This window comes from Propithecus coquereli, unplaced genomic scaffold (genome assembly GCF_000956105.1).
Source record: "Propithecus coquereli isolate 6110/MARCELLA unplaced genomic scaffold, Pcoq_1.0 Scaffold526, whole genome shotgun sequence".
NCBI lineage: Eukaryota > Metazoa > Chordata > Mammalia > Primates > Indriidae > Propithecus > Propithecus coquereli.
The window spans coordinates 693,165-707,402 of record NW_012151130.1 but is presented as its reverse complement, the minus strand read 5'-3'; the positions used below and the strand labels follow the sequence as shown (position 1 = coordinate 707,402).

Sequence of the window (14,238 nt, the reverse complement as noted above, 5' to 3'; positions counted from 1 at the left end):
AGGCTTCCATCTTATATTAATATATAAACTCATTTTTATTTACTTTAAGATTTTTGAATATTTTGTTAATTTGCTGATATATGAATATTTCCAATCCAGGAGTTTTATCCTAGGAAATAATTTCATTCATTTAAGGCAAATACTGTAATTTTAGGCAGAGGTGATCATTACCACAGATCTTTGGCACTCCTGCCCACACCTCAAAACGGAAAAATGCTTAGCTGCAAACATCTCTCAGCCATGTTGGTCATGATAGTCCACAATCATGGCAGCCAAGGGGAATGACCGTCAGTAAGAAATATGTAATTTGTGCTCGCTCCCCATAGACTTTAGACCTTAGATTTTAGCTGAGTTATTTCTTCCCAGACTGCCTGATACCATTATACATCATCTGCTTTAAATAGTAAGTCCCTTAGGTTATTATATTTCACTTAACTAGGTCAAAGGGGCTTTTATTTTATAAGATTTCCAAGAGTCTGAATTTAATAGTTATATTGTGATAAAATGATAGTGACAGTAGCTCAGATGTCATTGTGTTTATTCCTTTTATGTTAATATGAGAGATTACATATCTAGACACACCTATACAAGTTTTCTGTTTCTGTGTTTTAAGGTAGAATTGAATTAATCTAAAACATCAATTAAAGTAATGACATGTTTGAATTTTATCTATAATAAATGTTCATTAAATGATTTGCTTATTCATATTAAGTTGGGATACCTATTTTTTGAGGCTAAATTCTTTCTTAACTTTTCCCCCGTTCTCTTACTCAGTCTATTAAACTGTGTAAATAACTATGTAGCTATGACTTAAAAAGACAATTTTTATGGTAATCTGTCATGTGTATACATTCACATTGAGGGGAAATGATTAAAGACTACAAAATGATTTAATGCCTCAAGGAATAGTTAAGCTCTCTTTTTTTCTAACCTGAAAAACGATCCATTTTCCCTTACATACTAAACATACAGGGAGCTAATTTTCTGGCCAGTTAAGACAGCAATATCTGCCAGTTGTACTATTAGCACCAACTTTGTAGTTATTCATTTTGATAAAATTAACATCTCTGTGTGCATGTTTGCTTTTTCCTAATCAACAGCACTACAGCAGTTTGCCTTCCAAAATGTGATTAATGTAATTATTGTATTTCTTGTGATGACCTAGGTACCATGGACAGGATACCAGGGTAGGTTTGCAGTTGATCCTCGAATTATTACACATCAGGCAGCGATGGCCTATAATATGAACCTATTACAAACACATGGACGGGGATCTCCTATACCTTATGGCCTTGGACATCATCCGCCTGTCAGCATAGGGCAGCCACAAAATCCGCATCAGGAGAAGGATCAACATGAACAAAATCGAAATGGTGAGTTGCATTGCAATCTCACTCCTCGGTATTTACCCAAAAGAAATAAAACGTACGTTTGTAGCAGTGTTATTTTAAAAAGCCAAAAATTAGATATATCTAATGTGTGTATCAATTGATAAATGGATAAGCACATGGTGGTGTATCCATATGATAGAATACTAATCAAGAGTAAAAAGGAACAAACTGACACATACAACCTGAAGGAATAGCAAAAGCATTAAGTTAAGTGAACAAAGTAAAAGAGTTGTAAATCAAAAGAAAAATAATGTTATATATTTGCCATGTAGTTACCATTTCTATTAATCTTTCTTTCTTACTGCATATCCATGTTTCCATCTGATATAATTTTCCTTCTGCCTGAAGGACTTCTTTTAACATTCCTTATAGTGCAGGTCTGCACCCGATGAATTCTTTCAGCTTTTATGTGCCTGAAAATATCTTTATTTCACTTTCATTTTTGAGAGATATTTTTACAGGGCATGGAATTCTTGGTTGGTCATTTCTGATTATTTATTACTTTACTGATGTTCTATTTTCTCACTTGCTTTGTTTCCAATGAGAAATCTGATGTCATCCTTATCCTTGTTTTTCTATATGTAACATGTATTTTTTCCTCCAGCTACTTTAAAGATTTTCTTTTTTTTAGACAAAATCTCACTCTATCACCTGGGCTAGAGTACAGTGGCATCATCTTAGCTCACTGCAACCTCAAAACTCCTGGTCTCCAGTGATCCTCCTATCTCAGCCTCCTGAGCAGCTGGGACTATAGACACATGCCACCATGCCCAGTTAATTTTTCTATTTTTTGTAGAGATGGGGTCTCATTTGTTCTCAGGCTGGTCTCAAACTCCTGGCCTCAAGAAATCCTTGTACCTCAGCCTCCCAAAGTGCTAGGTTTACAGGCATGAGCCACTGCACCTGACCAAAATTTTCTTCTTATATTGGTTTTGACAACTTGATTATGATATGCCTTGGTGTAGTTTTCTTCATGTTTCTTGTGTTTGGGGTTTATTGTGCTTTTCAAATCTTTGGGTTTATAGTTTTCATCAAGCTTAGAAATTTTCAACCTTTATATCTTTTCAGATTTTTTTTTTTTGGTCTCACCCCCACCCCTCTTCTTCAGGCATTCTAATTACCCGTATATTAGGATGCTTAAAGGTTTCCCACAGTTTTTGGATGTTTTTTTTTGTCGTTGTTGTTGTTGTTTTTGTTTTTTTTAATTTAGATCATATCTCACTCTGTTGCCTGGGCTAGAGTGCAGTGGCATCATCATAGCTCACTGTAGCCCTCAAACTCCTGGGCTGGAGCAAGCAATCCTCCTCTCTCACCCTCTGGGGACAACAGGTATATGCCACCATGCCCAGCTAATTTTTAAATTTTTTGTAGAGATGGGTTGTTGCTATGTTTCTCAGGCTGATCTTGAACTCTTGGCCTCAAGAGATCCTCCCATCTTGGCCTCCCAAAATGCTAGGATTACAGATGTGAGTCGCCTTGCCCAGGCAGTTTGTGGATGCTTATTATTTTTTAAATTATTTTTTTTCTCTCTATGTTTCATTTCGGGTAGTTTCTATTGCTGTGCCTTCCAAGTTTGCCAGGTTTTTCTTCTGCAATGTGTATTGTGCTGCCAATTCCATCCAGTGTATTTTTCATTTCAGACATTGTAGTTTTCATTTCTTAAAGTTTATTGGTAAGGCTGTTTTGGCATGATAGTTCATTTTACAAAGTTCCAGTGGCATTCCTAAAAGAATGTTTTTGAACAAGAACCCAAATAGAGAATTCCTTCAAGGAATTAAACTATCCAATAGTTAATTCCTGTAGATTAAAAGCCTTTCACATGTGTGAAATTATTTGTTTATTATAACTGTGCTTTTCTTTAAACCTGAATTTTGCTTCCTGTACTACTTATCACCTACTTATATTTAGTTTGATATCTATTATTTTTAAACAGTATAACTGCATTGCTTTCCATATATCTTTATTATGTTTAGATTTCTTTACTAAATTAGACTGACACATTATTTGGATTTTCGCTTAATTGCATTTGTAAATGACCAATGAATTAAGCCTTCATAAAATAGGCAAGAATGCCAAGGTCTTTAATATGTCTAGTTTAAGAAAATGAAGCTGTAAACTCCTGGAGATTGGGCAATTCCCTTTGGGATTATTTGATGTTTTAAGGTAATTCCCTTATTACGCTTTCCCTTATCAATGAGGTTTGCTTCATTTATAAATTTTCTTACTTGCAGAGAAACTACAACTCTGAAAATTTAAGAACAAAACCCAAGTAGTAATATAAATCAATAACAATGGTTGAAAAATGTTTAAAGTATTCTGCTTCTTTGTCTAATATTGAATAGTCATTGGAAATGTCACATTCACTGGAGAAAACTTATAAGGATTTTTAAATATTTTCTTAGGTAAAAGTGATACAAATAATCCTGGACCTGAAATTAATAAGATTAGAACACCAGAGAAAAAGCCTACAGAACCAAAACAGGTACGCTGCTTACATTTAGTGAATGCGTCATTCTAGCGGACTGAGCCAGATCGATCATCTTGGAATCTTGATATTTTAAAGAAAAGTATCTCCCTTTTTACGTTTATGTGCTATGTTTATTGTTTTACGGGGGTCTAGTGGATCATGTTGCCCTCTCTCCCTCATCTTCTCTTTGGCTGTGTTATCGCATTTATCAGTATACCTTTCTCAAATTCCATTAGTCAGTGATAGACTTGAATTTAGAGACTCTCCATGATAAGGTAGTAAATGATGAGAAAGCTATAAATGTGTCATTGAAAACTGTCTCAGAATGGGAAGGGCTGTTACAGTGAGAAAGAAGTCTTAACTGCCTCACGTCCCTCACATTATTCTCTCATCACGCCTCTGTGTAAATCCTTAACTCATCCTCTGTTCATTCACCTACTTTCTGTGCTTTCATGCACTTGTGAACCAGTTAGGGGAAATCACGTCATTAGTTGAATCAGTGCCACTGGAAATTCATGTTCTCTCATCCCAGTGGAACCTATGGGGCTTTCCTGCATTTCTTTCACATGTTCCTAGCTCCTTTTGCCCAGTTTTTTCGTTGGCTCTTCTGAAGCTGATCACCTTCCACCTTCGATTATTCTTAATATCAGGAGGTGAATTTGCCTTAGACTTACATCATCAGGATTTTATCCTGTTCATGTGTAGCTTTAAGCTTATCACTTTTTCTATAAAAGCCTTGATTATCCTTATTTTCTTACCAGCGGTCTCTGAGGAAGAGTTCCTATGAAGACTAATTTCTCCTCTTCCGGTCACCTTATAGACCTTGTCCCTCCCCCTCATTTATCTTTAGATCCTTTCCAGCTGCTGGTTCTTCCTCCTCAGCCTGTAAGATATTTATATCTCTTCTGTCCTAAAGTAAGTAAATTAATAGATAGACTTTTTAAAAAAGAGACTTTCATTCACCTTCATCTCCTTTATAGCTACTGCCTAGTATCTCCTTTCTACCTCATCTCTTGTTTGTTCCTTAACACACATAGTAGTAGGCCTCAACATTTCACTGAAACTGTGGAGCTCCAAGTAACCACATCTTATGAACACACTTCAAATGTAGTCTTACTTGACTTTGTTTGGTATTTGGCACTATTTTCTACTTCTGTCTTTGACCATCTTATTTCTTTTGTTTTCTTTGACATATTTCTACTTTTCACAACTCTCTATAACATGACCACCTGTCTCTTTTATAAATTCCTGTCCATTCTTCCTCATCTGTCCTTAGTCATTAAGTTGGGATTTCCCAGCGTTCTGCCATTGTCCCACTTCTCTTTGCATTCTGTTTTTTATTATAAGTAAGTACAATCCATGATTTTAACTCCCCACTTCATGATAATGACTTCCAAATCTGTATCTCCAACCTCAGCCTAGCTTTAAGCAACCGTTATTTTCTATATGCAGTTACTTATGTTCCATAAGCATCTCTGACTCACAGTTTCTACCTCTGAAAGGATTCAGTACCCTGGAGGAGGTGCAGTATGAATGAAGCAACCTCTTGATAGATAAAAGGGGGCCTACAGTGAAAGTAGGAGTGGTGATGTTTGGGAAGGGGTGCAGAGAGGGAACCAATGGCACGTCAGGACGGTGCTCCAGCACCAACAGCAAATGCAGTCAGAGGCAGGCAGCTCGGACAAAACCAGTCACAGGAGTCTGAGGTGTTGTCAGAGCAACTGAAGCCAAGATAGCTAAGTGTCCCTCATGTCCTTGTTTTTAAATTTCTGTTATGATTCTTCTCTGTTAGAGGACTTGGCATTCTGAAAAGCATGTTTCATTTCTTTCCCACCTGATACTTTGTCTTGAAGCCCAGGAAAAATGAAGAAAGAAGAACTCCTAACTCTCTTTGACTCAGAATTAAGAGAAAAATGATAGAAGCGAATTTAATTCTGACCTAATTCTGATAGTAGTAGACACAGGCTTCTTCAGACCTTGCAGTCCTCTGTCCTGCTTTGCGAGCACATTGTGGTATCGTAGAGTAGCATAGTCCTGATCTAAATTTCTAAGACGTGGACCTAGCTTCCTATGTCAAAGTCGGAAATGATGGAGACAATTAAGATGACAGCTTATTCACCAACAACTTTTTTTATTGTATAGTACTGTTTATCTCAAAACGAAGTATGTATATACATAACAAAATTTGTTTATATTTTTAAGTACGTAAACCGTAAAATGTTTTAAATTTATTTATGAGGAGGGAGGGAATAAGATGGAAGGGACAGGGATGGAAGCTAGGTTTCTTTGCATATATTTTGTTTTTGTTTTTAATTTTTATTTTTTTGAGTCTCTGCACAGACAACCTTGACATCTAATCATGGTGTTCCTCATGTGTTCAGAATATGCATATTGACATTATCTTCTGAAAAAAAGTATATCCCAGATGAATGTAACTTTAGTCATTAAAAAGATGGAGATTTATGGGGAAAATGTTTGTTTATAAAGAAGTTTCATCAGGTTCTGAGGCATCTGAAGAGCAAGCATTATAGCTGCTTGGGAAAACTTAGATACAGTTGTCATCCTTCTCGCTTCTTTTCTTAGATAATTTATATACACCCAGTAATCTTAAAGACCTGAAATTGCCCAAATTTAATGGCAGTCCCTTTGAGCTAGGTGATTGGAGATGAGGATGCACTTGGGGAACAGTTGGCATCACAGCCATTTGTTGCAACAAGTTGGTCACCAATTGTACCCCAGCTGCAATTCAGGAGCAAGCTACTTGTTCTGTTTTCTTGGGAGCGGTGAGTTCCATGGTTAACTTGAGAGCCTTGGGTGAGGCAAATACTCTGTAATCCTTAGTGACTATTTCAACACTGAAATTTGTGAGGAGATTGAGATGCCACAGCAGCTCAATGAGTGTTTTGACAGAGCTGGAAAAGAAAAATTTCCTCTTTCTACCTTATAATTCATTTTTCACATTTGCATCACTTAAGATCAAACTTATATTTTAGAAGGATGACAACACTCCCTAGCTTAAAAACCTTTTGTAGTTTACCACCGTTTACGGAATTAAAAACAGTGTTTATACTCAGTATTATCATCATTCAAGGTCTTGTGTAATTGGGCTCTTGTAGTTTCATTTTATGTCAAGAAGGGAAAACTAACATATAAACAAGTGAAGTGATAGCTCTTTGTACACAAAACTTCTCATGCTCCCCAAATCTGCCATATTTTGCCCCTCTCCCAACCTTTACATAAGCTGTATACATTTACCTGGAATGTCCTTCCCTCCCTGGAATATTCTAGCTCTTCCTATAAGATTCAGCTCAAATGCCATAGCCTTCATGAAGCCTTCTTTAATTTTCTCAGGCACTGCGATCATATCCTCTTACAGTATCTCCAATTATATGTTTACATGTTGATATCTCCTACTGGACTCTAAGCCAGGGGTTAGCAAGTTTTTCTGTAAAGAGCCAGTTAGTAAATCTTAGGATTTGTAGACCATATGGTCTCTGTCACAGCTGTTCAACTCTGTCATTGTAGTGCAAAGCAGCCATAGACAATATGTAAATGAGTGAGTGTGGCTGTGTTCTGAGGAAACTTTATTTAAAAAAAATTTTATTTTTTATCTGGTGGGTTAGAAATGGTATGGGGGGCCATAGTTTACAGACCACTCTCCAGGCTCTTGAAGGTACAGGCCAAGTCTTCTTACTGCTTTTTTAATCGTCAGCACCAGGCACAATGTCCTTGGCAGGATCACAATAAATGTTAAAGGAAAGAATGTCAATAGGTAATGGCAAAAATTGACAACCAAACAGGTTCTACAACGGTGATATAGTACTTGTTTGTTCATTTCAAAGTTGTTTTAATAGAGACACATCTTTTTATTAATATAGATAAGTTTGAGAAAATAGTTTTAGATGTATAAAAACAATAAAATCAGAAGGAAAGAACACATTTTAATGATTTATGTCAGAAGGAAATAAATGGCTATATTTCAAAGGAAGAAAGTGTGAAATTAGAAATAATGTTCTTAAAGGAATTAAAGTGGATATGGTAATAATCCACTCAAATTTAATAATGACTGAAATTTAATGTGCTGGTTTTTTTCTGTCATCTTTTTTAATTTAAAAAATATTCCCTTATTTGATTGAGAGAAAGTGAGTGAGTGGGTACCCAGCACTCCTGCTGTTACTGATAAGAATGTATCCTATCCTTCAGATGTGTTAGGGTTGGGAAAAGGTGGAGAGCCACTGAACTCAGCCTTTCTGCAGTTAAAAAAGCCTTCTTATTTTCTTCTAGGTTGATTTGGAATCAAATCCACAGAACAGAAGTCCTGAATCACGTCCTGGTGTTATTTATCCCAATACCAAATTTCCTCGCAAAGATAATCTCAACCCAAGACACGTAACTCTTCCGCTTCCTGCTCCCCATGCACAGTATGCAATCCCTAATCGCCATTTCCACCCCCTCCCCCAGCTACCAAGACCACCGTTCCCAATTCCGCAGCAGCACACCTTGTTAAATCAGCAGCAGAATAATTTGCCTGAGCAACCAAATCAAATGCCACCTCAACCAAATCAGGTAGTCCAGCAGCAGAACCAGCTGAGCCAGCAGCCTCCGCAGCCGCCACCTCAGCTTTCCCCTGCATATCAGGCAGGACCCAACAGCGCTTTTTTTAATAATGCAGTTTCTCATCGACCACAGTCTCCTGCTGCAGAGGCTGTGATTCCTGAGCAGCAGCCCCCTCCCATGCTGCAAGAAGGCCACAGCCCTCTGAGAGCCATTGCACAGCCCGGCCCCATTCTTCCTTCACATCTGAATAACTTCATCGATGAGAACCCACCGGGATTACCTATAGGAGAGGCTTTAGGTAAGTTTTCCTATTACGGCTAGATGTGAAAAATTCAGATTATTTACTTAAAATGACATGTATTACACGATATTAATTTGGGTCAGAATTGATTTATTTCTTCAAAGAATGCCAGCAAAAATCAACCATTCTGTGTAATAATCCAATTCTAATTCCATATGCTGTGTAATAGGAAGTATTCAGTTGATGTCAGGTTCATCATTATGTATGTAAGGAAGAATAATAATTATTATTTTTTTTTTGAGACATAGTCTCACTCTTTTGCCTGGGCTAGAGTGAGTGCCGTGGCGTCAGCCTAGCTCACAGCAACCTCAAACTCCTGGGCTCAAGCCAGCCTCCCGAGTAGCTGGGACTACAGGCACGCACCCCCGTGCCCAGCTAATTTTTTCTATTTTCAGTTGTTTGGCTAATTTCTTTCCATTTATAGTAGAGACGGGGTCTCCCTCTTGCTCAGGCTGGTCTCGAACTCCTGAGCTCAAGCAATCCTCCCGCTTCGGAGGAAGAATAATTATTATCACAACTCTGGTTTTTGGCAAATTTAGAAAATATTTGCTTTCTACCAAAACCACATTGTAGCTATTTCTTTGTCTTTGTGGAGAAAATCTGTTTGTAAAAACTCTTGGAACAATTAACTTAAATCCCCAAATGCATAAAAACTTAAATCTTTCACAAATATTTTTGCAGATCGTATCCATGGGAGTGCAGCTCTGGAATCGCTAAGGCAGCAGCGAGCACGGTTGCAGCAGTGGGACGAGCATCACGCCTGCCTCAGTCAGGGCGGTATTCCGTACCCGCACCAGCACCACCCCCACCTCCAGCGTCTTCCTCGGCCACCCCTAGGGCTACATCAGCCACCCGTGAGGGCAGACTGGAAGCTCACCAGCAGTGCCGAAGACGAAGCAGAAACAACATATTCAAGGTATCCCAACAGACTGAAAATGGCCTCTAGGACATGACCCCACGGTGTTCTTTTCCCTTGAAGGTAGTCCTTTTAGCTTCAAGGTGGAATATTGCCTCTAAGAAATTAGATGCAGGCCTTCCAGGCCCAGGCTGCAAAGTTTCCTTCATTTACTCTAAAATGCAGAGAATTTGTTCTGAAGTAACTCTTGTACAAATCTAGGCATGGATGATCTACTTTGGTTTGTAAGTTAACTTGGCCCCTCGCTTTATGGTCTCTTCTGCAAGGAAATCATAGCCGCATTGTGGGTGTTCATATTTAGTAATAATACTTATAAAGAATGAATAAGGACAAAAGTAAGCTAGTGATTAAAAGTTAAAAATTACAGATTTATCATTAATTTTTTTCTAGTTGCACAGAATTCTACCTTTTTATAGTTACAGCTACTTGTGTTTGGTCCTAACTCTAAGCTTGTTTTTATGGCCAGTGTCATGTGAATACCATGAAATGTTTCCTAATCCTTTCTGAATAAGGTCCACCATCAGGGTGACCTTTCTAATTTCCAGTTTTCAAAGGAGTACAGAGACAAAGACAGGTGTTTTTAATACAAAGGGAAAAAGAAGAAATCAGGTAATTTAGGATATTTAATGTCTTCAATTCAGCATCTATTGAGTGTTAATGCTTACATTTGAGATTAATTAATGCTAGTTCTTACTAGTATTATGATTTTGTTTGTAGAAATCACACGTGTAGTTGGCTAAGCTCTCCTTAATGTGATGGAGCCTTTCTTTTGTTTTTTCCTCATATTTCATCATTTTCATGTAGGTTTCAAGACTTACTCAGAGAACTGTCTCATCGTGATCAAAGTGAAACACGGGAACTAGCTGAAATGCCACCACCTCAATCAAGACTTTTGCAATACAGACAAGTGCAGACTAGGAGCCCACCAGCAGTCCCGTCTCCCCCATCCGGTACAGACCACAGTAGCCACTTTTCTAACTTTAATGACAACAGCAGAGACATTGAAGTAGCCAACAACCAAGCATTTCCGCAGCGCCTCCCACCCCAGATATTCAGCTCTCCTTTCTCGTTGCCATCTGAACACCTTGCCCCTCCTCCCCTGAAATACCTGGCACCTGATGGAGCATGGACTTTTGCTAACTTGCAACAGAATCACCTAATGGGGCCTGGCTTTCCCTATGGCCTACCTCCATTGCCTCACAGGCCACCACAAAACCCTTTTGTACAATTACAGAATCATCAACAGGCTATTGGTCAAGAGCCATTTCACCCATTGTCATCTCGAACAGTATCTTCTTCTTCGCTCCCTAGCTTAGAAGAGGTAAATGTCTTTCTTCTTATTTTCCTTTATTCATTTTGGAATTAGTCAATTGTGGGAAATGTTAATATTTATTGATTTGATAATAGAAATAGACACAGCTTATTGAATTTAATAGTCTTTTAAAGATAATCCTTTCTTGGAAATTATTTTAATTTCTACCCTCTTATTGTATTATTTCAGATTTTGTAGAATGGTCACTATCATTGTAACATGAAGCCCCTTAAGAGTCTTTTATTGCTGTTTGGGACATTGAACATCTGAGGACTCTATTTATTCAAGCAGCTTTCTTTGTCTTTTCTAATCTGAGGAAATGGTTGCTAGTGATTCATCTTTTTACCTTAAGTTACGTGTGTTAATTACAAATTTGTTAATTAGAGCTGTCCGGAGATGTTGGCTTTTCCAGCCAGTGGCCAGTTCCAAGTGCTGGTCTCTTTCTCCTGTCGCTCATCCTGGTGTTGATATACAGTGAGATTCTGATTCCCAAATGTGAGAATTTGCTGGTGTTTAACAAAGAATTTACTCTGCTAAACTAAAATTGATTCAGGTAAACTGAATTTTTATCTTAAAATTCTTAGGTATTTCCACAGAGCATCTTTTTGGACCTTTATTGATATGCAAAACTTAGTGATTCCAGGTTATAAAACTTCCAAAACTAAACCATTTGATGTAGACTATAAAAAATGCCTAGTCGATCCCATTAAATTTGCAGTGATTTAAGGTAAGAATGTGTTATGCTGGTTGTGGTCATTATCAATTACAGATGTCTTCTTAAAACAAGATAAACACTTCTAATATTGATACATGAAAAGTTTTTTTGACATTAGATTCATTTTGGCAGTTTCTAAATGATTTCTAAAGGCCCTTAGAAATAATCGATTCAGGTTTTACAAATTCTCTGCTATAGATGCTGATGTAAAAGTCAGGTTTCGGCCGGGCGTGGTGGCTCACCCTTGTAATCCTAGCACTCTGGGAGGCCAAGGCGGGAGGATTGCTTGAGCTCAGGAGTTCAAGACCAGCCTGAGCAAGAGTGAGAACCCGTCTCTACTAAAAATAGAAAAAAATTAGCTGGGCATGGTAGCTCGCACCTGTAGTGCCGGCTACTCAGGAGGCTGAGGCAGGAGGATCACTTGAGCCCATGAGTTGTAAGCATAATAAATGAATGAATTGGTATCAGTGTACATCTATCATGAGGATCTAGAATTTTGGAACCATACTTTTATGAAGATTTGACACACATCTAACATTTCAAATAACAACTGAGGAGTAATGTACTTTTCAGTTAAGTGACGTTTTACCTACTGCCTATTTATGATAAAATTCACATACCATAAAATTTACCATTTTAGCCATTTCAAAGTATACAATTTAGTGGATTTTAATATATTCACAGTATTGTACAGCCATCACCAGTAATTCCAGAATATTTCATCACCCTTAAAAAAAACCCCATAACCATTAAGAAGTTACTCCCCAGTATCTCCACTTTTAGTCCTCAGCAACCACTAATCTACTTTCTGTCTCTTTGGAGACATTTCAAAAAAATGGAATCATAAATTATGTGGACTTTCGTATCGGGCTTTTGAAATGCATCCACACTGTAGCATTTATCAATATCTCATTCCTTTTTTTGATGGAATAATATTCCATTATATAAGATATGCCACAATTTGTTTATCTCTTCATCAGCTGGTAGACATTTGGGTTGTTTCTATTTGTCTGTTATGAATAATGTTGCTATGACCATTCTAGAACAAATTTATGTGTGAAAGTATATTTTCAATTCTCGGGTGTGTATGTTGGAGTGGAATTCCTGGGTCATATGGTGACTGTGTGTTTAACATTTTGAGGAACTGCCCAACTGTTTTCCACAGTTCCCTGCACCAGTTTATATTCCTACCAGCAATGTATGAGGATTCCAGTTTGTCACATATTCACTTTTTTATTTTTTTTAAATTATAGCCATCCTAGTGGATGTGAAGTCATACCTCATTGTGGGTTTGATCTGCATTTCCCTAATGACTAATGATGTTGAGCATATTTTCATGTGCTTATTGTCCATTTGTTATATCTTCTTTGCAGACACGTCTATTCACATGCTGCAGCCATTTTTAAAAAATGGTTGTCCTTTTGTTACTGAGTTGTAAGAGTTTTTTTTTTAATATATTTTGTACATTAGACTCTTACTGTCATATATGATTTGCAGTTATTTCTCTCACTCTGTGGGTTGTCTTTCACCTTGATAGTGTCCTTTGATGCACGAAAGTTTTAAATCTGGGTAAAGTACAATTTATTTTTTCTTTGATTACTTGTGCTTTTAGTGTCATAACTAAGTTGCTGTTGCCTAATCCAAGGTCACAAAGATTTACTTCTACATTTCCTTCTAAGAGTTTTATAGTTTTAGTTTTTACACTTAGTTCTTTTTTTTTTTTAATCCATTTTGGGTTAATTTTTTATATTGTATGAGGTGGGTGTCAAATTTTGCATGTGGCTGTCCAGTTTTCTCAACACTGTTTGTTGAAAACACTCTTCTTTCCCCATTGAACCATCCTGTCAATGTTGTCAAAAATCAATTGACCATAGATGTTGGGTTTATTTCTGGATTCTCAGTTCTCTTCCATTGATCTATATGTTTATCTGTATGCCGGTACCAAATTATCTTGTATACTATAGCATTGTAGTTAAGTTTTAGAATTGAAAGTGTGAGTCTTTATACTTTGGTCTTCTCTTTAAGGATTGTTTTGGCTATTCTGGGTTCCTTGGATTTCCATATGAGTTTTAGGATCAGTTTGCCAATTTAAAAAAAAAAAAAAAGCCAGCTGAGATTTTTAAAAAGAATTGCTTTAAATCTGCAGATCAATTTTGGGAGTATTGCCATCTTAGCAACATTAACTCTTCAGTAGCTGAACATGGGACATCTTTCTGTTTACTTAGGTCTTTTAAAATTTCTCTTAACAGTGTTTTGTAAATTTCCAAGTATAAGTCTTTTGTTAAATTTATTCCTAAATATTTTATTCTTTTTCATATTGTCATACATGGAATTGCTTGCTTAATTTCATTTTTAGATTGCTCACTGCTGGTGTTTAGAAATATAATTGTGTATCTGCAACCTTGCGGACCTCTTTATTAGCTCTAGTAGATTTTTTTGTGGCTATCTTAGGATTTTTTTTATATATGACATCTACAAATAGAGAGTTTTATTCTTCCTTTCCAATCTTTATGCCTTCTTTTTCTTACCTTATTGTATGGTTAGGTACTCTGTTAAAAGAGTAGGTGAACAGACATACT

General features: G+C 37.0%; 1 protein-coding gene across 1 annotated transcript in view; it reads left to right on the top strand.

Annotated features, from left to right (window-relative positions):
- HELZ (helicase with zinc finger) overlaps window positions 1-14,238 on the top strand; it is a 185,126-nt gene that overhangs the window by 155,482 nt on the left and 15,406 nt on the right. Inside the window, exons 25-29 of the mRNA XM_012656897.1 lie at window positions 1,166-1,373; window positions 3,794-3,873; window positions 8,143-8,713; window positions 9,398-9,632; window positions 10,437-10,953. Of these exons, the coding sequence (XP_012512351.1) occupies window positions 1,166-1,373; window positions 3,794-3,873; window positions 8,143-8,713; window positions 9,398-9,632; window positions 10,437-10,953 (1,611 nt within the window). The remainder of the gene's footprint in view (window positions 1-1,165; window positions 1,374-3,793; window positions 3,874-8,142; window positions 8,714-9,397; window positions 9,633-10,436; window positions 10,954-14,238) is intronic.